General features: G+C 48.0%; 2 protein-coding genes and 1 long non-coding RNA gene across 6 annotated transcripts in view; 1 reads left to right on the top strand and 2 right to left on the bottom strand.

Moving 5' to 3' along the window:
* Positions 1–11,952, bottom strand: part of THOC3 (THO complex subunit 3) — a 32,698-nt gene extending 20,746 nt beyond the window's left edge. For 2 of the 3 annotated variants that reach the window (XR_008390033.1, XM_053656991.1), the window contains exons 1-5: positions 11,575–11,952; positions 10,684–10,840; positions 9,045–9,249; positions 6,755–6,916; positions 6,352–6,452 (exon numbers count right to left, since the gene is read on the bottom strand). Coding sequence is in view for 2 of the 3 variants with exons in the window: in XM_053656991.1 (XP_053512966.1) it covers positions 6,352–6,452; positions 6,755–6,916; positions 9,045–9,249; positions 10,684–10,840; positions 11,575–11,841 (892 nt within the window). In the remaining variant the exon portion in view is untranslated. Of the gene's footprint in view, positions 1–2,388; positions 2,978–6,351; positions 6,453–6,754; positions 6,917–9,044; positions 9,250–10,683; positions 10,841–11,574 lie in introns of those variants that run through there. The other variant, XM_053656992.1, reaches the window with a different exon arrangement.
* Positions 11,953–12,875: 923 nt separating this feature from the next.
* LOC119041542 (uncharacterized) lies at positions 12,876–17,426 on the bottom strand. Of its 2 annotated transcripts, none has more exons than XR_005081060.2 (3): positions 17,270–17,426; positions 15,329–15,482; positions 12,876–14,676 (listed from the first exon to the last, which is right to left on the bottom strand). It is a non-coding gene; the product is annotated as an uncharacterized LOC119041542 (long non-coding RNA). The 2 variants fall into 2 exon arrangements; XR_005081061.2 differs by having other exon boundaries at positions 15,329–15,477.
* Positions 17,427–17,515: 89 nt separating this feature from the next.
* SIMC1 (SUMO interacting motifs containing 1) overlaps positions 17,516–26,992 on the top strand; it is a 31,533-nt gene continuing 22,056 nt past the window's right edge. Inside the window, exons 1-2 of the mRNA XM_037134875.2 lie at positions 17,516–17,755; positions 24,582–26,387. Of these exons, the coding sequence (XP_036990770.2) occupies positions 17,627–17,755; positions 24,582–26,387 (1,935 nt within the window). The 5' untranslated portion in view covers positions 17,516–17,626. The remainder of the gene's footprint in view (positions 17,756–24,581; positions 26,388–26,992) is intronic.

Here is a 26,992-nt window from a genome sequence, read left to right as displayed (position 1 = left end):
TATAGGCCGTTTTCCCTCTCAAGAGGGTAGACATTCCACGGCCCCTTTTGTGACTAAAATCCTTAGGGAGTAGAATACATCTTTGACACAGAAAAGAGATTAAGATTGCTCCCACCCCATTCCCATCATTCTAAACTGAACCCACTCAGAGTCACATCCCAACCAGCTCCTAACATACATACCACACACCACTTTGCTCTGGGACCTGCTAGAATTGGCCTCTTCCTGTTCACCCTCTGGTGATCGCCTGGCGTGGTCAGCGTAGCCTGCTCCTCGGTCTGCCTGCGTGTGAGCAAGACACCCTACTCTGGCCTCCCAATGCATTCTGCCAGGAACTGCTGCCCCTCCACCGCTGGCTGCACGGCCTGACCCGGGAAAGCTGAGGGTGAAGGGCACAATTCTGAAGACACACACACACTTACCATTTGGCAGGTTTTCTCCTTCCCTGGATCTCATGCCAGAGAACCCAGGATCCCAGCAAGAGAGAGGACATACTCTTAGCTACCTATTTCTTAGCCTGACTTGTAACTCTAGTCAATACAGCAGTGGGTCACCGGCACGGCGCATGTGACGCTCCCTGCCATCTCAAGTCTAGCTCGGGGCTGACCTCTCCACCCACTTCTGATGTGCTCATGTCTGCAGCAGCAATTATCTGACATCCCTAGACTTACCGAATAATAAATGGCCACATCTGCTCCCGAACGGCCTCCTCCCTGCTCTAAACGAGGATCTCACTCAAACCACAGGGGTTCCCCAGTCTGGCACACATCATGTCACTTCGCCAGGAAGGAGCCCCTGCAGGACTCCAAAGCCAAAACAGAAATGTCAGCAAGACCCTGACAGTCATCGAAAGCAACCAGAAGCCGGAGTTCCTTCTTTGTTAGATGTTTTCCTGTTGCTACAGTAAGTGTCCCACACATCGAAAGCAGAAAGTCTTTTGATTAAGTGACCGCTGGCACAGATCACTGCCTCACACTAAGCCAGGAAAAAACATCCACACGGATGGAAGAGGAGAGCTGATCAAATACCGAGAATCTAAACCAAACCTTAGCATCTGGTTCCAGTGCCACAGGGGGATATATAGAGAAACACAGGAGCAACCACAATGACAAATTATTGCAAAAATGAGAAACAGTGTGCCAAAGTTTACTCCTGGCGACACAAACACTGAACTCCTGACAATGCTGGGTTGCACCTGAAAAGCCCGTTTTTCAGAAGAGGTGGGGGCAGAGGCTGCTCTGGGGGCTGGAGGAAATGCTACTGAGCCCAAAGACCAGGCTTAATCAGGCACTAACCCGGGCCAACTAGAGTGACCGCTCAGAGCCACAGGCCACTCCCCTGTGAGACGGGAACTCAAATGGAAACGGAACAGCCATAGCAACGAAGGCACCCAGGACTGGATGCCGGCACTTACTGAGTGGCAATGAATTACTTCTACTCCCTGGGGCAGAAAAAGGATGGGGTCCAGCCTCAGGAGGCCGTCTCAAAACTTGAATAGCTGATGCGAAGTGCTCTCTACGGTGCCAGATACGGAGGGAATGGCCAATGACTAAAAAGGTCTAAGGCCTACTGAGTGTTCATACCACTCAGCATGGCGCTGAGACCCTGCATGACTTATCTTGTCATACTTGATTTGTCTTCAAGACGTCCTCATAAAGCTACACGTGTTTTTATGTACGAATGAGCATAGGAAAGCTCCTAGGATGTACACTAAAATGCTAATAGTGACTCATGGTGCTAGGAATACGATTTTTCTTTTTGCTTTCCTGCTTTTTCTAAAATTTTCCACAAACATCATTCACTGAGGTATATCCCTAAGTTTTATGCTGAAATACATTAAAATACAATGAAAATCATGACATTACTCACCAGAAACTCCTACATGAGCCATTTCTCGTGGAGGCAAAACAAAAGCTCTGCCCTGAGGAGCTGCCATGAGCTTTTCTTTCCCCTACGAAGCAGCCGACTTACCCCTGCCTTCACTTTGCCACCAGGGAGTGCCGAGTCCAAATTTTAGTTCAATCACTCAGCTAGGTTCCTACTCTGTGCACGTTTCTGTTTTGATTTCCCCTGTCTTGACTCTCTAACGTATCCCCCTCACCCTGACTGTGTAGTTCCTGTTTCTAACTACTTTTCCCAGTGTTGGCCATCAACCTAACGAATGAGGCCAGGCGCATGCGCACACACACACACAACTGCTGACTGCAAGGACTGCTGCCGCCCGTGCGCTGCACGGTGGGTCCCTGCACTTGTCGGGCTCTTGGGTTAGAAGATTAAACAGCAGAATTACAACCTTTAAACTCTACTTGGCATTTCTTTTAAATGCAAAACAGCAACATCTCCCTGTAATAACATAATAATACCATAATTTTAAAAGTCCTAAAAGTCTTATAGTGGAAAAGTCATTTTTATTATTCAATTCTTAAAATTACATGTATTTCTTTCATTATAAAAAATAAAGCCCATCCCCGAGTCACCCTTCTTCACTCAGCCCCCAAAGGAGGCATGGCCCAGGCAACCAAGTCCAGCGCAGTCCACCCTGTACCCAAAAGCAGGAAGACGGGACTGATCGCCCAAGGCCAGGTGCACTGGTGTCACCACCCACACTGCACAGCCCTCACGCAAGGGGGAATGAAAAGGAACGGCCGACGTGGCAAACAGGAAGTCGACTGGAACGGGCAGCCTGAAAGCAAGACTTTTATAATTTATACCAATTTACAAACACTGTACGTGCGCACCAACTCCAGGAGAAAGGACCAGACTAATCACGCAAAGGCAGGCCGGGGCGCTCTCCCTACGTCAGGTCTTCCTAATCAGGAATCGTTAGGAAGCCCAAACAGCTTCACAGTTCCTGCTTCCCGACTACTGTCATATTTGCCATCTTTGTCATCACAGGCAAATGCCAGCAGAGGCCTTTTGGGGTGCCAAGCCACAGTGAAGGTCGGGGACTCACACTGCACCTCCCATAGCTTGTCTCCTATAAAAATCAATATAGAGAAACCAATCAATACATTAATAACATGAGACCACAGTCATTAAGTACTTAGATATATTAACTCATTTAATCCACTTAACAGACCCGATACAATCATTGCCCCACTGCGGAGAAGACTGAGGCGCAGAGCGGTCACCAGCCAGTAGGTGGCAGAGCAGGATCTGAACCTTAACTTCAGGGCCTAAGCCCGACCCCTGGTCTACACTCCCATACAGTGAAGAGCACTCACTGTCTGGTGAGTACCCTTATGAATCACGTGGACTACACTTTATTCCCATGAAGTACAGCAACAACCCAGCAAGACAGGGAGCGATTCAAGCCCATTTTATAAAGAAATGAGTGATTTAACAGTTGAGTCACCTCAAGGAAGCAACAGAGCCGGCACATGAGGTTGGTCTGTTTCCAAAGCCATTGATCTACTAAACTTCGATGCCTCCTGATCAGAGGAATACAGGTCTTTTCCCCAAAATGCTACTCCTCCCACTTGTGGAAATTAAACATGATTTTCTAATGCTGTTATTCCTTCAATCCTGCTTAATGGTTTTTGAAATTGAAGTTTAAGATCAATGTAGTAAAACATTTAGTTTGGTATCAATTTAAAAATGCAGAATACCCTCTATTATATACTTCAAACTAGCCAACCATGGTACGTGAATTTTATTTCAATAAAACTATTTCATATATACTTATGTTTGTGTATGTGTGTGTAGGGTAAGAGGGAGACAGGGAAAGAGAGGGAAAGGGAGGGAGGGGGAGGGAGGGGGAGGGAGGGGGAGGGAGGGGAGGGAGGGGAGGGAGGGGAAGGGAGGGGGAGGGAGAGAGAAATCCTATTTATGGGTCACTGGCTCTTCATGACACCAGGGCCTGGCAGCCTGTATCTCTAGGAGCAAAGTTCTGAGTGACAGAGACATAAAGATCCGTTTCAGAGGTGCTACTACTAGGCCTCTGACCCCGTGTCATCTGATATAAGAATAATAAAGAAATGTATATAGTTCAAGAACATCGCAGTAGACATAAAGAAGCCTAAAATGAAACAGTGTGGCTTCGTAAATTTAACATCCCCTCAGTTTATTGGAAAGTGCAGTCTCCGACTGATAGATGAGGTGCTGACTCTGAGACTGACTCAACTATTCCAAGCATTGAAGTTCCGACAGACTTGGGCGATGTGTATGTGTGTGTCTGCAGAGCCAAAAACTGAGTGGACCGCATGAAAATGAGGTTCCGTTTCACATGCTATCAGAAATAAAATTTAAATTCTTACTTTGGGTTACATTTAACCATTAAAAATAGGTAGAATACAAAATTATACCTAATATATGATTCCAACAACAGAAAAAATATATACTGTGTAGGAGGAAAAGAAAGATCAGAGATTTAATACACCAAACTGTTAGCAATGATTCTCTATATATCATGAACCTACACCTGCCTGTTACTTTCTCCTTTATATTTGTTAGCATTTTCCAAACATTCTGTAATTAGCCTGTATTACTCTCAGTTCACAAGCTAATCCGTAAAGACACATTTCACTGCATCAGATGCACACAGGTCCGGGGTGCAGAGCCGCACGCACAGCGAACACCTTCCGTGACAGGAACGTTCTGCGCCTGCACCATCCGATGCAGCCCCCGCAGGCCACGTGGCGCTTCCAAGGCCCTGAAAGGTGCTCAGGGTGGCTGAGAGACTGAATTAATTTTGTTTAACTGGTTGCAGTAATAAGTGATCATTTAAATTTATTTTTTTCCTATTTAAGTCTTCTCCTAATTTTACAAATCTGATCTAAGTTCTTCTAAATGTTTTCAACCAAGTGCAATTTGGTTTCTTTACCTAAACGTTAACACATCACATGCCCGGTTGGCTACCTGCTTTGCCCACTGAGTGCTACGCCTAGTGCACCTGCCACCTCGGCACACAGAGCCGCGTCTCTCTCCGGGCACACTGTGACAGGCATGCATCACGACTCACCTCACTCGTCCACCGTAATGAAAATTTAGACTGTGTCCCATTTACGTACTAAAATGTAAATAACATTAACTGTGCTGTACTGGGATACTCATCTTGCTTTTAAATTTCAACCTAGGTTATAAAGAACTTCTGCTTAAAACCCAACATGTTAAAAGTTATTTGTCTAAATAATACTGCGTGTCAACTATAACTAGAAAACAAATTTTAATAGTCTTAAAAAGTATTTGTTAAACAATTTAGAAGAATAATACAGCCACACTTAATATGTTCCTGAAAGAGTACATGCGAATTAAATCATATTTTACATATATTAAGGTGTGGAACAAACATGTACACACAGACACACACACACTGCTAAGAGCAAACGACAGTGATTTTTTCCGTGAGCTGGTTTGGTCCCTCACAAAATGTGGGCACACTAGACTCAGCATTCCCATGTCAATGGTTTGTGCAAAAGGATCACACATGTAAAATAAAGCACATAAAGGACACTCATCACAGCATTATTTATAACAACGCAAAACTTAGAAGCCACTAATAGTACCTAGAATGAAATTTAATCCCAGTCAAAGTGGAAGTGGACTCAGCAGCCACTGCCAACAGGAGCTGTGACATTCTGCAGGCGAGGCAGGGGCTCACCTGCAGACTGCAGGCTCACAGGTGAGTGCCCCGGCATCACAGGAGCTGCGTGTCGGTCGGCTGGACCACACCCCCCACAGTGTTAGCAATGGTGGCGTTCTCTAAAGCATGGAATTTCAAGTTTTCTTCTTTGAAGCTTTTTATAATTTGAATTCTATTACTCAAATATCATGTATTTCCAAAAACAACACAGCGGTATTAAAAACTAAAACTGAGGTATTAACCAATGTCACCCCAATAAATTCAATAAAAACTAAAACTGAAGAAATTCTTTTATAAAATAATTGCTTTCCTGTTTTTCTGTTTGCAAGTTCTGATTTGTTGTTTTTAAAGGAAATCACATCCACTTCGATAATTCCTTAAATTACAAATATATATATTCACATATAGGGAAAAGACAGAAATATACCAAAATGCTAAAAAGAGGTGGCAGTTAAATGGGGGGAACCACAGACAACACTTCTTTCTTCTTCCCACTTCCTGTATTCTAAGTCTTTCATTATAGTAGTGAATAAAATACACAGTTTCCTAAGTCACTTTCCTTCAGATCTGCCCCTGCCTTTCCCGACTCTTTGCTCCCTTGACACCTGACTGGAACTGTCACAATAAGCTTGTCGTAAGGAGACAAACTCGTTTACACTAAAGCTGATGAGGAAATAACGTGCAGAAGTGAACACACATGGCAAGAGACGTGCCGATGGCCAGAGGTGAAAGGCAGAAGACTCGCACTAAGGCAGGGAGGCTTTGGTTACCTGTCTCTACTTCAGCAATGTCAATAAAATGATCTTCCGATGCTGAGGCCAGCATCTTCCCATCGTGGCTGAAACTGAGGGTCCTCACAGGCCAGTCCAGCCTGTAACACAGAGGAGACAAAGGAGACATGAGACTAACCCAACGGCACGGGCATGTCAAGTGCAGCACCGGGAATACAGTCGATAATACTGTAATAACCACTCAGGGTGTCAGGCGGCACTGGACTTATCAGGGGCTCACTTTATAAGTTATGTAAGTGTCTAACCTCTATGCTGTACCCTGAAACTAATATAATATTGAATGTCAACTGCAACTGAAAAATTAAAAATTTTTATATAACCTAAGAAGGCACAATTTCACCCAAGATGGAACAAAAGTATCCAACAAGGAAGAGAAGCTGACCTGGAAAAGCACCGGACACACACCAGCTCATCCACATCCCACAGGCTGACCAGTGCATCCGCACTTCCTGTGGCGAAGTACTTCCCCATGGGGTCGAACTTGATGCAGATGCAGTTAGAGGGATGCGCGTTGATGGACTGCACCGGCTTCAGCTCCGGGTAGCTGCGGAGCAAGACAGACAGCGATCAGACTGTGGGAAGAGGACTGTGGGGCCAAAACGGCCAGAGAGGACACTGAAGGGGAAAACCGAGAATGGCAGGACAGACACCGGAGACTGCAGTTCAAGAAAGCGTTCCTGAGACACCGATTCCAAACAACAGGCTGCAACAACACACCGAACACCTCAGAAGACGAACCCGAACGTGACAGAGTCATAAAATTACTGAACTTTTTCATTATCATTCAACCTTTTTAACAGTAACATTTTATGCCAAAAGAAAATATTATGTAATAACATATTTAAGATATGGAAAGAAAACATAAATCAAGAATTTTGATAACTAGCAATACTGTCAATTATAAAGAGTTCAAAGAATAAGCACAATATAATAAAGCATCTACAAGTTTTATAAGTATAGGTTATAGTAGGTGTGAGCTCAGGGAATCTTGTTCCCATGAGCCAACCAACCCTGAGGAAACTAAATGGAAGCTTCCCTGAGGAAGCTTGGACGACCAAAATGACTAGACACTAGCTTGTCATCTTTGAAGGTGACAGGGAACTCATTCATCCCTCATGACACAGGGAGAGAAGCGAGCATGTATCCTGCCTTTCCTACATGAACTATATTCCTGAGTAACCAAACAGCCCATGAGAGGACGTGTCTCATATTCCAACAGAGAAGTAAGTAAACACGAAAGCCGCAAAATCCAGGCTGGGAGAAGCTCCACCAGGGTTCCAGTCTGGTCAACAGTCTGGTTTTTTACCAGCTAAGTTATAAGCAAAACAAAGGATTGGAAGGGCCCCCTCTAGTTTAACAGACTGAAGAAAACTATCAAAACTTCTTAAATGGGCAAAAACTAGACTATCTAGGGATGCACATTTTGAAGCTAAAACTATAAATAACTATAAAAATCAAGACGGTTTACTTTTGAGGGAGTCAGTTATGATGAGGAGAAAGCCTATGGACTGACTTCTGGGATGGCCAGTGAAGTCCTATTCCTTGACATGCATGGGGCTACACAGACTTAATCCATATAATTGTTCATTAAACTACATGTTTGTTTTATATGGTTTCTACATCTATTTTACCTTCCACTAAAGAGGCTCTGAAACAAAATTACAGAATCCCCACTGCTTACAGCATAAAATCAAGCTGCTAAGCATGGAATTCCATGCCCGTCGTAATCTAGTCCCAAATGTATTTCAACTTTACTTTCCCATTTTCAGGCCCTCCATTCAGATACCTGAACTGCCACCACTCTAGGCAACCCTGACCTATCGAATACTATCCAAATAAATCACGCTCGTTCACACCTGTTTTGTTAACCATACAGTGCTCTTGTTGATTCTTAAAATTCTACTCATCTTTCAAGGTCAGACTCAGAAGTTGCTTCCTTCAACTCTCAATTCAAGTTTCTTTCCTTAGGATTCCACAGCAAACTCCCAGCCTCTCTAACGTAAAACCTATTTCACTCTGCCTTGCATTGCTCGCTCAAGATGGTAGAAAGAAGAGAACCAGAAAGAGCTAAATTTCAATTCCACAATTTCATTCATTTAGAGAGCAACTATTTACTGAAATCCTTACTGTGTGTGGCAGGTACTGGGCTAGGCACTAGGGATTCAACAGCGAACAAATTAAACACAACCTCTACCCTCATGGATTTAAGTCTAATGGAGGATATAGACAAGTAAACATGCAGCTACAATAGGAAGTGAGAAATGCTTCTAAAAGGAAGTACATGAAATAAGCCTCTGACCTTGGGGAGAGGGTGGGAAGATGGCTTCCCTGGAGGGAATGTAATATTTAAGCTGAGACTTTAAGGCTACAAATCAGCGATAATTCAAGGTGCATCCAGCTCTGCTGCTCACCAGCCGACCAGTGGGTCTGAATCCCAGATCCTTCTCTGTCCAATGGTAAACACACCATCAACCCTCCTAGGATTTCTGGGAGGACCCAGCAAAATTTCAGGTGCCTGGCTCAAAGATGCTCAACAGGGGTTAGGGTTCTTCACTACTACCCATCCTGTAAGCTCCTCCAGGACAGACACACACCTAACTGAACTCTGTAACCACCCGAGTACCTGGCTGTTAAAGACAAGACAGTTCCCTGAGCTAGAACCCCCTCCTCACCTGAGGATGTTGATACAACCATTGCCATTGGTCAGGAAGAACATGTTATTGTCATTGTTCCAGGAGATTTCGTTGACCTCAAACTTGAACTGCTCCTCTGCCTTTGAACGGTGTGTCTTGGCATCAATAAAGGTCACCACATCGTCCTTGTTGCCTACAGCAATGGTCTGCCCATCAGGACTCCAGCAGATGTTAATATTCTCCCCTGGAAAACCAGGCATATACTCAGTAAGAGAAATCTGTTTGTCCAGAATTCTCCGGAAGTTTATTTGGTTATCCTAGAATGCAGGCCAGCCTTATCTCCAGAGCTCATTCATCAAGGTCACAGTCAATGGAAGGCAACTAGCACCTAAGTACCAGCAGCTGTGAGTCAGGCACACCCGCCTACACACTTCCCCATTTGATCCACAAAATACGCTGTTTATTAGCAATTCATGATCCTCATTTTACAGATGAAAAAATGGAAGAGGGATGAGCCAAACCGTCAAAGCTTGAAGTAACAGAGCCGCTCCATTTGGCTCCACAGCCCCTTACTGTCTTATTTCAGCGTCTCCCAAACCCCCCATCACCTGCAGGCCACTTTCACGATTTCTGTCCTATCCATGTAACAGCTACACCTCTTTCTATCGAAGAGTTTTCTAAAAATTGACTCAAACTTTTTTTTACTTTAATAAACTTCAGCGACACATTCAATAAGCTGGTTCTTTTCTTCCTAACAGACAACTCATTTTTAATGTTCATCCATGTACCCATAAATCCCTTATGCATCACCAGCTGTATACCTGGAGAAATCACTGCATCATTCCACTTACAGGTATGAGCCTTCTTTCACTGCATTTTTTCCCTTTACCATTTACCCCCCTTACAACACCTTCCACCTCCACCCACCCTCCTGCCCCCAACAGGCAGAAGCCTTATCAACAAAGCCTGGTGGTCCACACTGGGCACATCAATTAAAAATGTCATCAACTTCACCAAGATTCATTTTATGTTTTATGATGCATCTTAAAACTTTTAGTGTACATGGTTATCTGGGAGCTTTATTTCCTTTCCTAATGGAACTTAAAATATCGGTGCATCTTATAATCGGTGACATCTTAATCAATAAAATATGGTTAAGTTACCTTTATAGGACACTACCTGGTGAAGACCGGAGTCTACAAATGCATTCCACGACTTCCAGGGCATTTTCTCCCAGACCACTGAGACCATCTGGGCTTCAGCCACTGTAGCCTATCAGCAGTTTCCCAAATTCTCCGCACCTGTGCACTGCTGCCCCCCCCGAAAACTGCCCTGCCCTCCCACTGCACCCTGACCACTAACTTCCTACAGCTATTCCAAGAGTCCACTCAAATTCTGCAAGGCCTTCCCTGTCTTCCCCCCAGCAGACCTTAGCACTTCCATTCTGGGAATCTACCTTATAGACATCTCCACTGTAAGATGACCCATGTCGTATTTTGTTAGTTTTTTTGTTTTGTTTTGTTTTTTAATGCACATGGCTCCCTCCCTGCACTCAACTGTGATGTTCTTGGAGTTCAGGATGTCCCCCAACTAACACCAGGCACAGAGAAGATTCTTGGAAAATGCTTGTTGAATGAATATCAGCGGCTAATTTTCCTATTGCCCTCTCGGAAGTCACCTTTGGTGTTCACAGTAGCGATGCATTTGGTCGTCCTCACGTCCCAGATGCGAATGGTTTTGTCTCCAGATGCGGTGACAAAGAGATCAGGATTACTTGGATGCCAACAAAGCTGGTCCACGCTGTCACCATGTCCGCGGTAATTGTTTTCTTTGACCTGAGAGAACAAGATCAGAATGTAACTTCCCACAGGTGTACCTGCCTCATGTGTAACTCCTTAACCTCACGTAACTGGCCTTACGTGTGTAACTCCTCAACCAAAGCACCTGTGACCCACGAAATATTAGATAAGTACAGAGCCCCGTTCTTCCAAGCTTCTTCCCGAAAACTCGTTCGGAATCCCTCCTTCCTCCCTCCCCAATCACCCTGAACCACCCCGAGGCTGGACTCTACACCAGTGCCTTACTCATTTGCTGGTCCTGGCCTGCCTTCCTCCTCCTCTCTGCTTTTCCACCCTTACTCTGCCAACCAAGTTCCCAACGCACCTGCCCATTCCCACAGGGGGCCCTATCACAGCCACAGGGGCCCTCCCCACCAGACGGGACCCCACAACGACAGGCCCAGCCCCCCTCACCCCACAAATCCTTCCTACCACTGTCCCACCCCCCACCTCCTCCCCACCTGTCTGCACCCTCTCCCCTCCACTCCAGCCTAGCTACACCCCTCCTTACTACTACACTTCCCACACCCCCCTCCCGGGCCCTCCCTCCCCACGCCAGCGCGTTCCCCTGACACCCCCACAGTCCTCGTTCTCGCACCACACACCCCGCTCATCCACGCCCCCTCCTAATCTCACCCCTCTCCGCCCCCCTCCCCGCCATTTTCGCCCCACCACTACCCCTGCTACCCACAGCCCTTCTCCCTGGCCTAGGCCGGCCCCTGGCTGCTCACCAACCGGTCCTTCTCCAGCAAGAAGACGCTAGCCGTCTTGTCGAAGGACCCAGAGGCCAGACGACGCCCGTCACAGCTCCAGGCCACCGAGTGCACCTTGGCGCTGTGCGCCGGGAACTCTCGCGTTTTGCTGTGGCCCCGAAACAGCTCCTGCATGCCGAGCACGTAGCGCGTCGGGCCGCTGCTCACTGAGCACCAGTGGGCCATGGAACCGGGACCGCTCTGGCCTAGCGCCGAGGGCCCCAGGGCCGCGGCGGGGGCCGCCATGCCGAGCTACCGCACACCCGCGCGGACGCCACAGCCCCAACGCAGTCAATCCTGCCGCCGACGCTGACGCTTACGCCTCAGTCCAGTCAGTCCAGCCGCCGTCGCACGCGTGCGCTCCGACGAGCGGCGTCTCTCCCGCGCAGCCGCACCCGACCCACCGGAAACTGGACTACAAATCCCGCCATGCAGCGCGCGCCCACTTTTTGTCTTTTCGAACAGTAATGAATCTGTTTTAAATGTGTTGCAGAGTTAATGATCCTGAGGTTTTTAGGGTTTCTATCACCCCCTTCCCTACTGCTTGGTAGATGTATTTGTGTTAATCAAAGACGGAAATCAACGTTATTCTTTTAATCTTCAGTTCCCTCTCAGTAAAATACCTTTTTCTGGGGTTTCTGTGCATCCCTTAGCCCCCTAACTTAGAGCAGAATGCCTTGACTCATTTTCCCTTATGTTCTTTTTCTGTATTCTATAAACGGAAATGTTGGAACCCACTACACTTTTCACAGGGACTGGTACAGAAGAAACAATCAAGAAATGCTCACAGTAACAATGATGGCAGTTTTGCGGTGGTTTATTTCAAAACTTTTGTTGATTTGTTGTTGTTTTTGTTCATAGAGGCCTTACTGGACAGCTATAACCACCAGTTTCAATACAAATCAGAATGGTTGCCTACTGGGGGAATTAGGGTTAGGATTGACTAATGGGGTATGATACATATATATACCGTGTATAGTGATTTTGTATGTTTTGAAGGATTCACAGGAAACTATTTATTTAGATATTTAGCCTTGGGAAGAGCTAAGAAAGGGAGGGTGGTTTTCAACGTTCACTTTTTATTTTGTAACTTTTTGTAGTACAAATTTTCTAATCTCATAGATATGTTTCTTTTAATTTTACAAACTGTTCATTGTAAGATATCAGGGATGGGGGAACGTGATATACTCTTTTGCTTGCTTCTTTGTGATTTTCTATAAAAGAAGAGCAAATGTCATAGTATCTTAAGAATATATTACAAACCAATAAAATGAACAATGTAGATCACATAAATCTTTATTCACTGACAGAAAACTATAAAGTCATATTTCTTAATTTAAGGAAGCTAATCGTCGTACAATGTGTATCGTATGATCCCACTTACATATAATTATATACACATTTGTACCCATGAGTATTGATCATTCAGAAATGTCTGGAAATATGTTATCCAAGTGTGATGTGGTTACACATTCTGCATTGTAACCATTCTGAAACACTTCATTTTCTCACAACGAGCATGCATCATTGAATGTCAAGGATAAAGCAAAATCTTTACAAAGTCTTTGACATCTACTTGATATCTCAGCAAACTAGAAGCTGGGAGGGAGAAGGGGAAAGGATAAGAAAATGATTTAAGTAAAATTATGTACACTGAGAGGCTCCCTACTAAAGCAGTCCAGAAAAGTGACCTGAAACTGGGGGCTGACGCCTGGAATCTAGCAGGGGTGGGGGACAGAGTGTTCCCTAGTGCAGGGAGAAACCTGAGCTGGCTAGCGTTAGCATAAACAATAGCAGATCTGCAGGCACCAACCCTGCCATATAATGAGAAAGAGAAAATGAAATGAAAAAAAGAAACATTTTAAAGATGTATACTCACCCAGAAAAATCCCCATTAATAAGGCCAGAAGCCTATTACCTAGAACATTTTTACTGTGAATGGTGGTTTCAAATCTCTATACTAAAACAGACTTACTCTTTGGATAAAACAAAAAATATGTCATTTTGCCCTGGCTCAGTGGATTGAGTTAGTGAACCACTCGCAGGCCCGCCTGCGAGCCAGAGGGTTGCAGGATTGATTCCCAGTCAGGCAGGTGCCTGGGTTGTGGGCCAGGCCCCCCCAATAGGAGGCGCACAAGAGGCAATCACACACAGATGTTTCTCTCCCTCTTTTTCTCCCTCCCTTCTCCTCTCTCTAAAAATAAATAAATAAAATCTTTAAAAAAATTTTAAATGTCATTTTGATAAGTACATATGGATACAGGTAAATATACGCAGACACTCTAGAGGAATTAACATGGAAGCACCCAGGAGGGGGAATTGGAATCAGGATGGAGGAAGTGGTCAAAGGGGCCTTTGACATGGTCTATAATGTTCTAATTTGTTAACAAAAGGAAAACAGTCACATATTTTTATTGCAGTAAAATACACATCAACTGGTCACTGTAGCCATTTATGTGTACGATTTCGGTGGCATTAAAACAGTGACACATTGTACAACCAGCATCACTCACCATTTCTAGAGCTTTTTATCATCCCAAACAGAAATTCCGTTCATTAAATAACTCCCTATTCTCTATCCCTCTGATCCCTGATAACCTCCATTCTATTTTCAGTCTCTATGAATTTGCCTGTGGAAGGCACCTCCTGTTAGTATCATGCAATTAGCATCGTTACTAGAGTCATGCCATATTCGTCCTCTCTTGACTGGCTTACTTCTTTTAGGACGATGTCCTCAAGTTTCGTCCATGTGGTGACATACATCACAACCTCCTTCCCGATCTTCAGGCTGAGTAGGACTCCAAGGTGCAGGTAGGCCAAGTTCTACTTATCCGTTTCCATCTTTCAGCTACGATCGATAACGTTGTTCTAAAGATTGATGGACAAGTATATTTGCATCCTTGCTTTCTGTGCTTTGGCACAAATAACGTAGGAGGAGAATTGCTGGGCCATATGGCAAGTCCATGTCTAAGTTCTTGAGGAACTGCCAGAATGTTCTCCACAGCAGCTGTACCATTTTACATTCCCACCAGCAAGGCACGAGCATTCCAATTTTTCCACGTCATCACCAGCACTTGTTTCCTGTTTTTAAAAAAATAATAGCTGTCCCCATGGGTGCGAAATGGCAGCTCACTGCAGTTTGGACTCCCATGGTCACATATCATTTTTCCCATATACATTTTCAATTAAAAGTTACTTTTAAAAAGTAAGGGATTAGGGTTTGCTTTCTTCACTCACAGACTAAGGAGACCTCCTTCACTGCAAAGTTCTGCGAGGACAGAAGCCATGGCTGTCCTGCTCGATGCTACACCCTCAGCCCCTATACGTATCGGGAGCAGATGTATAGCATGGTGACTACAGTTAATAATCTGTACTGCTCACTAGAAAATTCCTATGAGCATAGAGCTCGACCCTTCTCACCATGACAGCAGTTTAAAAACTGTAATTATGTGAGGCAAAAGAACATTTAACCAACCTTATTGTGGTGAACAGTTCACAATCTACCTATACACATATCAAAATACCACATTGTACACCTTAAACTTACATAATGTGATATGTTCATTATACCTCAGTAAATCTGGAAAAGATGAGGCATAACTCAGAAAAAAGAAAAGAAAAAATGCACTCATCAATTTCTGAAAAACATACCATTATTCTGGATGTCTTGGGTAAACAGCCTATTTCAAGACATATCCAGAATGGCCAAAGAAACATAAGTGACATTACTTACAGCTTTAAGAAAGGCAACTTCAGGGTCAGCAGTCATCCATCCGGGCTGCCAGATAAGGGCAAGGTAGATGTCAAGTGTGCTCACATTTGCACAACCAGGAACCCTGGTTTTCCTGAGTGTTGTTGGACAGGATGGCTGGTGAGAAAGATCTCTACTACGGTCAAAACACTAAAGTCAACCACTGTTTTTATGTTTAAAAGTCAGTTACTAATAATAATCACTGTATCGTAAATTAAGTGCAGCAAACGCTTCCTCTCTTTGCTCCCCAAGCTGAGAACTTGCCTGAAAGTCACCGAACCATTCACCTGGACAAGCCCCTGGTGCCCTTGGGGGTGAGGAAAGGAGAGAGAAGCTGGTGCTGAGAGAGGGGGACCAAGATGGGAGCTGCCTGCATTCCCCCCCTCCTTGAACTGTGCATGGAAACTCCTCCCGTGTGATGTGAGTCAGCTGGAGAGCACAGAAGGTGGTGGGTAAGGCATAAAGCTTCTGCTGGCACCCCCCAAAACCCCCTCCAGGCCACGATCCCCCCAACAACAAATGCTTGCCCCTAGCAGGAACTGGTGGGAATATCCAGGAGAAAGGGGTTGAGGCTGACCTCCCCTAGGTTAGGGGAGATCAGGGGAGGCCCCAGAGAGTAATGATGTACCCAGTGCCAGTAAGAAAGAGGACATCTGTCTCCTGACACGGGAGGGAAACTGTTACTACAGTAGCAACAACGGGCAGAAAGAGAACAGACAACTCTTCGTGGACAGTGTTGCAGAGAACATTGGTTCCCCCTCCTCCTCCTCATCCCTATTTAGGAGGAAGAAGAGCCAAGGTGAGAGGAAGGGAATGACGTTATCACCCCTCCACTGAGAACTGTGGGGCCACCTGTCCACCTGCACCAGCAGAAAGGGAAGAGCTATGAATATGAAATTAAAGATCTAAAATGGGCAGCCCTAAGTCATAATCCCTGGTGTGAGACCCTAGTAGTTACTGAAAGTGACTGCGCAGTTAGGGGACCAGATCACCTGATATCCCCCACGACTCCGCCCAACCAACTGAGCCGCCCAGTCAGGGCCAGACCAATAGTTTTCGAGGTGAAGTCCTCTGACAGCAGTATAAACAGTGGCTGGGAACTTGTTAGAAATGCAAATTTGGGGGCCGCATCTCAAGTGCTGAATGAGAAGCTGTAGAGTGGAGACGCGGAAACCTGTGCTTTAACCAGCTCCCTCTGGGATTCAGAGGCTCTAGAACGTTTGAGAATCACAGCAGGAGACGGAGTGAGAAAGCACCTGATAACAACCTTCTGAGGAACCGGTTCCCCTTCTAATAAACACGTTTTCGTTGGGATCTGCCAGTATTAACATTTCACCCAGCTGCTGGAGCCTGAGAGGGAGGAATTGGACAATTCCTCACGTGTATTGTAACACAGATTCTATCTCGATTTTAATGATCCTGCTTTCCGACCAACCACCTGCCACTTTTCCCTCTAGTGGGTATATTTTTTTTCACCTTCATAACCTTGTTCATTCGTAACATCTAATTATTCATAGCGTCTACTATCTTATGGCTTCTCTTTGTGTATTTCTGTAGTCTCCGAGCCTACGACCAACTGAATAAGTCTCTAAATCTCACAGTTTAAATCTCTGAATGGCATGGATTGTTGGCGAAACTGCGAATCGGTTCAATTGAGGAGAGTCATTTAACCTCGTTTATCGAAACAACTAGGGAAACGTCGCCTTTGACCCAGTAATCACACTTCTAGGAATTTTTCTTACAGATGCACTTGCACATGTACACCAAGAAGTGGGGCTCTCTCCCCCCGACTCAGGCCCCCGTCTCGGCCGGACCCCCAGTCCCCCACGGGACGGGCCCGCCGGGGTCAATCAGTGAGGCCGGATTAATCGCTGTTCACCCCTCCCTTCACTCTGGAGTCAGTCGGAAGCCGTAGTTTCTCACCCCGCCTTCAACACCGGCCCAGACTGGCTGAAGCTTGATTTCTCTTTTGCTTCTCTTCGGTAAGACCGGACGAGTGCCACCACCAAGTACAATGGCATGGCCTTGACCGGGCGGTCGCCTGCCAGCAGCCAGCGGCTAGCGGCCCACCTTCCGGGGGGCAGGGCCCAGGAGGGGGCGGGGTTCCGAGTGGGCTTCGAGGGCGGGAAGGGGCGGGGTTAGGGGCGGGATTTGGGCGGGAAGGGGCGGAGCCTGCGGGGGGATGGCCCGGTTAGTCTCCGCCACGACCGCCGTCTCTCCAGCCGCGGGAACCGAAGTCGCCGTCGCTGCCGCGGCCTGGGTCGCTGGCCGCCCGCAGCCATGGAGGACATCATCGTGATCTCGGACGACAGCGGCTCCGAGAGCTCCGAGGGGACCCGCCCGGGCCGAGCGCGGAGGCTGCGCCGGGGCCTGTCCCGGACCGCCGGCGCGCTGCCCCGCCGAACCGTGGTGAGTGAGGCAGCCGCCGCGGCCGCAGCGCCGCCTCCGCTCGGGCGGCGCCACTTAGTGACCGTCGGCCCGGCCAGCTGTCCCCCGCCGCCCGCCCGGTGGCGCCCCGCGGCTGCAGCCCGTTCCCGCCTCGCCGCCTTTCCAGCCGCTCTGGCCTTGAGCGCGGCGGGCCCGTGCGGGGACGGCCTCCGGGCTCCGCGTTCAATCCCGAGCGGCGGGAGGCTGAAAAGGGGCGGTCGAGCACATGCGCGACGTCCCACGGCAGGCGGCCGTCTCAGGCCCGGCCGCGGGCTTGCCGGGAGCCTTGGCGGGGCGGGGGTGGGGGCTAGGGGTTCAGGGGGACAGGGAGTCCTCGGGGGGAGTCCCCGACCTGGAGTCGGCACGCGGGAGCGTGTAATTGTTTGGCTTGTGGTGGGTGCAGATGTGTGCTGGGAAGTAACGGGAGCAGGAGCTGGGAGGGAGGGAGGGAGGCAGTGAGGGAACTGCGGGCCTGGGCAGATGGTGGCGGCGCTCCAGGGCCTGGCAGCCGAGCGAGGGGCCCGGTTTTGGAGTTGTGCAGGAGAGTGATTTGTATCGCTTAGCAAACGTTTGCTGAGCTCTGAAGGAACAGAGAGGGAAACATCTCGCATTTTTCTTTTCCCCTGGGTACCCTTAGTCTTTGTCCTTCTCCCCGAGATGGTGACTAAAACATCTATGGTCCTTGCCTTTCTAGAATCCTCCACACGCATATATTGGACCTCTACTATGGGCCAGATGTTTTTTTGGGGGGGATACAAGGGAGAACACGACATCCGAGGTCCTTCTCATAGAAGGTGATACACCCAACAAGCGGCCACTGAGTACTCAAGGGGTAGGAAGTGGACAGGCTTTCTCTCAGAAGACTCGCAACATCATCAGACTTACAACATCTCAGTCCCACGAAGCCACACCCCAGAAATAAAAAGATGATCACGCTCATCATTTAACCAGCTTCATGGGTCTCTAACATACCACCTTTCTTCATATGCAAATACTCCAAGACAAATCTAGCCTCCGCCCCCTCAAACCCTTCCCAGCCAGACTGATCCCTAAGCCTCCAGAGAAGGCCCCTTCTGAGTCCCAGGTATGATGGTCAAGAGAATGAATGACAGGCAAAACCAATTAGCAGACAGTGCTGTGTTGGCAAGGTGCAAGCACCAGGGGTTCTCAATTAATTTCCATAAAGAATTTAGATGAGTGGACAGATAAGAGATTTGCAAGGTGCAAGCGATCCCACTAGGTAACTGAGTGGATGTACTTAGCACTGTGGCAGCGTGTGGGACAAAATCGATTCATGATAAATATTTGTTGGGTGAAATGGTGGAAGGAATGGGGGAGAGCGCACAGTTCAGGTGGATGTTTGGTAGGACCGCATGTTCAAGAGTAGAAGCAGGCGTGGTGTGGAGGGGAGGCTGCATTCATTCTGGACCCACTAGATTGAAAGTGCTGGTGGGAAATGTACATGAATGTGGCCCACCCAAGGAAGCTGATCTCCACAGAACAGGCAGAAGGGAGCTATTTGGTAATTATCCAAATAGAAAGCACCAAAGGCCTAAGAGTGATTGAGATCATCAAGGAAATGATATGGAGAGAAAAAAAGGTGGAAGGAGAAAATACTGAGAATAACTCACAGCTGCCTCCCCTTTCCCTTCTCAGTCCCCCTTGAACTTGGTCCTCCCCACCCACTTCCGTTCGTCTCAAGTGCTGTCTCTTTTCCTTCATCTTAGTCCAGCTTCCTCCTTCAAGCACCCAGATGGCATCCTCATCCCAGTCTGCTATGTCTCTTGTGGCCCTTCCCGCACGTGCATGGACATGCCCTCTAAATGCTCCCCATCCCATGGCCACCCAACCAGGCATTTTGCTCTTGACCCTTTTGAGTTGAAGAGGGATGAAGGGCAAGTTCCAGAGAGTAAGCTGTCTCTAGATACTTTACTACAGCTTTCTGAAAACACCAAGCTTTTCTTCGTTTATCTCTCTTGTCAGTTAGATAAGGGAGGTGGGATAATCCCTATGAAAGATCAAAGGCATTAAGAAACTTGCAAGGTATTAAAGCCTTGAGTGGTCTGGGCTGGTGTGGCTCAGTGGATTGCATGCCAGCCTCGAAACCAAAGGGTTGCAGGTTTGATTCCCAGTAGGGGCACATGCCTAGGTTTCAGGCAAGGTCCCCAACAGTAGGGGGCACGTGAGAGGCAATGACATGTTGATGTTTCTCTCCCACTCTTCCTCCCTTCCTCTCTGTCTAAAAATAAATAAGTAAAATCTTTAAAGCCTCAAGTGCCTTTGTCTAGCTTTCCCTTTTCCTGAAGGCCCTGAGGTCAGAGAGACCGCTATAAATCACATCCTCAACATACCAGCTGTGCAAGCTTTGGCCAGTTCTCTCACCTCTCTCAGCTTCTGCTCCTGGGAACATTCATGCCTGCCTGGCAGGACCGTTAGATTTGTAATGAGGCAATGCAAGGAAACGCCCAGCACAAATGAGAACCTTGGCTGCACTCTGCATTGTTTCTCAGCCAGGCCTGACCTTCTCAAGCGTGGCAAGCAGTGAAATAAAAGAAACAACTTTTACAATTTTTTTCTTTCTTGTAATGCCCACTGTGGGGAAGCAACATGCTTGTAGTGAGGAAATCAGACAGCTATTCCCGATACTGCAGCTCATATTCCTGAACTCCTGGTTCTTCACTTGGGCTTTTGCCTTCGCTAAGTCGATGAAGTGTGTTTGTGTTTTCAGTAATCTTACTGCTTTTTCTTTTCCACACAGAACATGTACATACATATATAGTCGATTAATTTTTTGGTTGACCTACCAGAAAAATAGTTTTGAAATGTATATGAAGAACATTAAAATTGCCCTTAATTCCACCACCCAAAGACAACGGGTGTCAACATTTTGATGTAGGCCTGTCTGAACCTTCATCTCAATGTTCGTGCTCATACATGCCCACGTATCTCCCAGACGTGTTTTTGCAAGTGGAGCCTTGCTGTAAATGTGTTTTCTAGCTTGGCTTTTTCTGTTAATGTACTTCTCATCCCTTTCCACGCTAATACATGCACGTCTTTAGCAGTATTTATAGTGTATTTCATTGCACAGATTTGTAATTCATAATCAGTCTATCATGCTGGTTCTTGTGAAACTTCTCTATTATCAACAACCCAGTGAGGAATTGCCTTGGAAATAACCTTTATGCCCTTATTCATTTGTTTGTTTAGGGTAAGATCCTCTTAGATGTGCCATTGCTGAGTCGAACGGTGTACCCTCCCTTTGAAGACTTTTGACATGTATTACCAAACTTCCCACAGAAATTGTGCACCCATTATGGTCTCATCACGCCCCTTTCTTCCCTGCTTCATGATCCCAGCCCCAGATATGGTCAGTTTCTTTTTTTCTTTTTAAATATTTTACTTATTTTTAGAGAGAGCAGAAGGGAGGGAGAGAAACATTCATGTGTGGTTGCCTCTCACACGCCCCCTACAGAGGACCTGGCCCACAACCCAGGCACGTGCCCTGACTGGGATTCGAACCTGTGACCCTTTGGTTCACAAGCCAGTGCTCAACCTACTGAGCCACACCAGCCAGGGCATATTTCTCCAGTAGACATCTACTGAACACCAGGCTCTTACAGGTGCTGAGGACACAGCTGTGAACTAGACCAAGTCCCTGCCCTCATGGAGATTTCATTCTAGTCAGTGAACAGTTAACAAGCACGTAAGTGTAATACCAGGTGACATCCGGTGTTAGAAAGAAAACTAAGGCCCCTCATTCTTCTCATCTTGGCTGATCTGGTAGCCAGATTGTGCCCGCTGTCATGTTGTAATTTGTCTCTTTGCTTGAGATCCACTTTTTCAATAAATGCTTTCGGAGCATGTGCTTCGACTCTGGAGACCAGAGGTGAATGAGATGACAGTGGACCCACATTCTCATGGGGAAAGACAAGCATCCACGAATCGGGGCGCAATTTGACGGAGAGGAACGTGGGTAGGGTTGGAGACACCGATTGTCTTTTCAGAGAACTCCTCCCCGAAGAGTTAGTATTTGACCCAAGCCCACAGTGACAGCATAGGTTTGCTATGAGGTCTAGAGGAATGAGGGAGGAGCAAAGGGTGCAGCAAACATAAAGTCCTGGAAGTGGGAAAGTTCACGACTTACTGGAGGAATAGAAAGGCCCGCAAGGGCAGAATATAGTGAGTGAAGGACAGGGTCAGAGAGGATGAGAAGAAGGTGAGCTAGGTCGCACAGGGCCTTGCAAACCACGTAAGGAATTGCGGGTTTATTCTGTGTTTTAAGACATATTTGAAGGATTTTAAGCCGGGGAATGGCATGGTCTGATTAACCTTTTTAAAAGGTGATTCTAGCTATTGCGAGACAGAAGAACTACCACAAAGGCGACTAATTAATCATCCAAATGGGGATTCCTTTGCAAATGACAGGGGGCTCCAACTGGACAGGTTTGCAAGTGGCAGGTGAACACGGGAACTGTCCTGAACAAGCCAGAAACACAGTCAGCTCCCCGGAAGGGGACGAAAGTGGAATCAGGGGGCTCAGCCTGTGAGGTGTGTGCCGCAGGTCAGGCGCGACTGAAGCTTGGTCTCCAGGGGTGCAGCGGGCACGGAGACTAGCGGGTCCTGATGGCTTGGGTGTGGATAATGGGCGGGAGGGAGGAGTCAGGAGGGGTGTCCTGGTTTGGGCCTGAGCGACCAGAAGCCATTCATTGAGGAAGACGTGGGGAGGAACCAAGTTGGAGGACAGATTTTCAAGACTGCTGTTTTGAAGGTGCTAAATGTGAGATGCCTGTGGGTTAGCCAAAGCGGAGATGCCAGGCATGGTGCTTGCACTGAGTCGGGAGGTCAGAGGGGAAGTCCTCCTCAGTAGGGACACACACTGGGTGTCCTTAGCACGTAGGTTGTAGTGACTTGGATGTGATCACCTGGGCTGAGAGACAGCAAGGAAAACATCCAGGGCCTGGCCCAGGTGACGGTGAGGGGCAGAGAAGCAGCTAGTGAGGCCGGAGGTCAGACAGCATGCTCAGCAGGTCAGAGCGGTGGACATCTTGGGCGTGTTTATTGGACATAGATTTCTATGTTGTGTGTGTGCATGTGTGTGAATTGCCTGTCATTGTCCTATTGGGGTGTTATTTTTCTTACTAGTATGTAAATATTGCTTATGTGCGAGACTCACCGTGGGTTGAATTGGGTCCGCCAAAAAGGATGCGTTGCAGCCCTAACTCTCACTGCAGAAAGTGACCTTGTTTGGAAATCGGGGCGTTGCAGATGTGATCATGAAAATGAAGTCGTAGGGAGTAGGGTGGGCCATTCATCCAACGCAACCGGTGCCCTTGTAACACAGCGTGAAGGGAGAGGGACAACGCCGTGCGGTGGCGGAGGCAGTGCGGGGTGATGCGCTGCAAGTTAAGAGTTGCTGGAGACCCCAGAAGCTGAAAGGCCTGGAACAGATTCTCCCAGAGAGCCTTTCGACAGCATGGGCTTGCACACACCCACACACTGGACTTCTACACTTCCAGAACTGAGAGGATCAGTTACTGGTGTTTTAAGCCAGCCAGTTGGTGGTAATTTGTACTAAAAAAATGAATGTGGCCCCTGCATCGCACACATTACATCTTCCCCTCCCCCCCTCCCCCCCCCCCCCCGACCACTGGCTTCTTTTGGTTTTCTTGACAGGAGTTATAAAGCTTTGAGTTACATTCAGTTCGGCTGCTCTTTTTCAATGTTTGACTTCTGTCTTTATAGTCATGCTTAGAATGGCTCTCCTCACTCCTAAGGTTGTAAAAATACTCTTTACATTTAATTAATCCATTCATCTACCTGGAATGAGTTTCAAAAAAGGGATAAAGTGGTAATCCACTATTTTTCTCTCCATATGGTTAGCTAATTATCCCAACATCCTGTACTGAATTATTTATCCTTTCGACCCAGTAGTTTGAAACATTATCTTTGTTAAATGGTATGGGTGACTATCAAATATTACCTCTGTGGCCTCACAGCTGTGTGTTGTTGAGTTCAGCTAGCAGCAGAGAACCCCTCGGAGCGGCGACGGCTGCCTCTGGGGAAGGAGGTGCTTGGCTTCACCAAGCAAATCCCTATTCCAGGACGAGGCGGAGGGCAGCTTCTCACTGAGCCGCCGAGAATCCTGTACCTGCTTCGGTGCCATTGACAGTGGTGACTGTCACATCTATTAAGAAACAGCATGGTAGCTGTGGTAGCCCAGCAACTGGTACACAACAGGCCAGTGGCAAGGTACCCAAGCAGGTGAGAAGACACCTGGGAGAGCAATGTCATTCCGGGCTTACGGGACGTTGACTACAGTACCTCTGGCTGGCATCGTGAGGCTTTGTGAACTGCCTAATCATTTTATAACCCTTTATTGTATTAGCCTCCATAGCTGACTGTGAGCCAATTACATATCAACTAAAGTTGTACACTCCTAGGCCCTAACAGGGAAGGAAGGAAAGAGACCTGGGTTGCTTGTTTGTCTCTGCTACTTAGCTCTGTAATCCTTAGGTAAGTAGCCTAATGTCTCTAAACTTCAGTTTCCCACCTGTGCAATGGAGCAGATAACACTTACCTGTTAGGGTGGTGGTGAAACTTGGAGACGCGTGAAAGCTCTCAGCATGCTCTCCCTAGATTCCTAGGGAATCTAGGCCACACTAGATTCCCTTATTTCATCTTCCCTTTTACTGTAGCTTCTGCTGTAGGTTATCCCGTGTATTTGCACTTCCAAACGAAATGTCAGTCTGTCTTAGATAAAGCCGGGACTCCCTCTGTGACCCTCTGTCTTCTCACAATCCCTCCCCAGGACTTCATCGACTTAACCAGAGAGAGCAGACCGAGGCCGAAGGATCGAGGTGGGATCTGCGTGATCGACTTGACCACAACTGAGGAAGAAACCAGACCTATCGCCACTTTAGACTTAACTCTAGAACCTGTCACTCCTTCCCAGAAGGAATCAACCAACCCTCAAACATGCGCCAGCCTCTCCAGCAAAGAGGCGAGGGAAGGGCGGGTAGACAGAAGCTTGTGGCCCGGAGCACGGAGGACCCTTAACAGCGACCCTGTGGATGTGGACCTCTTGGAAGAAACCGCATTTGAAGACCCCCAGCCCCCTCCATCCATCAGTGGGGACTCTGTTCATCTCGCAGAGCCGAACTGTAGCTCGACCACGTTCAAAGGTGACCTCGGCCTCTTGGCCAGCCTGCAGCCATCTTTGGATGTCCACCCCCTCTCCCCAGTGAGCAACAATGGCGGTGGCAGTCAGAGGGCGCCCTTGGCCTGCCCACAGCAAGATGCACCTTGCCCACCACAAGCCTTGCCGTGCCCACTGCGAGCTTTGCCGTGCCCCCTGCGAGACTCGCCGTGTCCGCCACGAGCCTCCTCATGCCCACCGCGAGCCTTGTCGTGCCCATCACAAACTGTGCAGTGCCAACCACAAGCTTTGCCTAACCTGCTTCAAGAAGTGCCGTGCCCTCAGAACGGGCCGCGCCCACCTCAGGACTCATCGCGCCATCCTCAACACTCACAAAGCCCACCTTGGGACCCGCACTGCCCACCTCAGGGTGTACCAGGCCCACCTCCACACACACCACATCCACCAGGCGTGGCACACCCGCAAAGCACGCCATGGTCCCTGGGAGATGTGCCACAGTCATCAGGAGACATGTCACAGTTATTGCGAGACATGCCACAGCCACCAGGTGATGCACCGCAGTCACCAGGAGGCCTGCCGCAGTCTCCAGGAGGTATGCCGAAGTCACCTACAGACAAGCCGCAGTCACCTACAGGCATGCCACAGTCACCAGGAGACATGCCCCAGTCACCAGGAGACATGCCGCAGTCACCAAGAGGCATGCCGCAGTCACCTACAGGCATGCCACAGTCACCAGGAGACATGCCACAGTCACCAGGAGACATGCCGCAGTCACCAGGAGACATGCCGCAGTCACCAGGAGACATGCCCCAGTCACCAGGAGACATGCCGCAGTCACCAAAAGGCATGCCGCAGTCACCAGGAGACATGCCGCAGTCACCTACAGACAAGCCACAGTCACTAAGAAGCATGCCTCAATCACCTGCAGACATGCCGCAGTCGCCAAGAGACGCGCCACAGTCACCACCGAGAGATGTGCTACAGTCACCAGGAGATATGCCGCGGTTACCAATGGGTGCACCACAGTCACCAAGAGGCACGCTGCAGTTACCTGGCAAAATCTCACACTTAACCGATGTGCCACATTCGCCTGGAGACATGCCACACTGGCCAGGAAATAGGCCGGACTCTCCCTCGGATGACGTACAGAACCGAGACACTCCCATGGATATCTCAGCTCCCTCCTCTCCGAGCTGCTCTCTTAGCCCTCAGTCTCCACAGTCTGAAACCTCTTTATACAAAGTCCCTTGGCTCTCTGTCACAGAAACTCCAGCCAGAAAGGAGATGGCCCTCTCAGGGCCTGCCACCCCCGGGCCCGCCCAGGTGCAAGTGCAAGTGCAAACGCGGCCTGGCGCGCTGTACAGCAGACCCTGCCTGCACAGGCTAAAGTACTTCTTACGGCCTCCGGTGCACCACCTCTTCTTCCAGACACTGATACCGGACAAGGATGTGAGAGAGGTGAGCTGACCTGTGTCCCCTTAGTGGCAAGGGGCCTGAAAGCCGTGTGCCGGGAGTCCATGCATGGGAGAATGAGCCCCGTATGAACTTGACATTTTTGTCTTTCCCTGACTTGCAGAACCGTGCAGTGTACAGTCAGATCTGGGTTCAAATGTCAGCCCCACACTTAAAAACCAGCCCTGTAGCAGTCGACCTGTCTGAACCTCAGCTTTCCCATCTGTAAAATGGGAACCAGAACCCACCTCACAGCATCATTACTTAAGGGAACGTACGTAAAGTGCCTGCCACGTCTGCTCTTTCATTCCCAGGTCTTTCCTTTTAGGATACCCTTCTTACAGCCTCCACGTCACAGAAATAACCATAACAACAGTCCTGACCCTTCAGTGCCTCCAGAATGATTACATTTAGGGAGGGAATTCAATCTTAAGATTTTGGTGGGAATGCTGCTTCCCATTGGTCCTCACTGAACTAAATGAGACGTGTAAGGGACAAAGATGGGAAGCTGTTTTCTCACTGTCCATAACCACGTACTGGGCACAGTGTCCGGAAGGCTGGCTTGAAGTGGCCTAAGAGGTCACAAGGTGCGCTCTTGCTGGAGCTGTCAG

Source organism: Artibeus jamaicensis, unplaced genomic scaffold, assembly GCF_021234435.1.
Source record: "Artibeus jamaicensis isolate MK-2021 breed Jamaican fruit bat unplaced genomic scaffold, CSHL_Jam_final scaffold_3151, whole genome shotgun sequence".
Classification (NCBI taxonomy): Eukaryota; Metazoa; Chordata; class Mammalia; order Chiroptera; family Phyllostomidae; genus Artibeus; species Artibeus jamaicensis.
The sequence above is the reverse complement of the archived record's forward strand: the minus strand, read 5'-3'. Positions and strand labels throughout refer to the sequence as shown.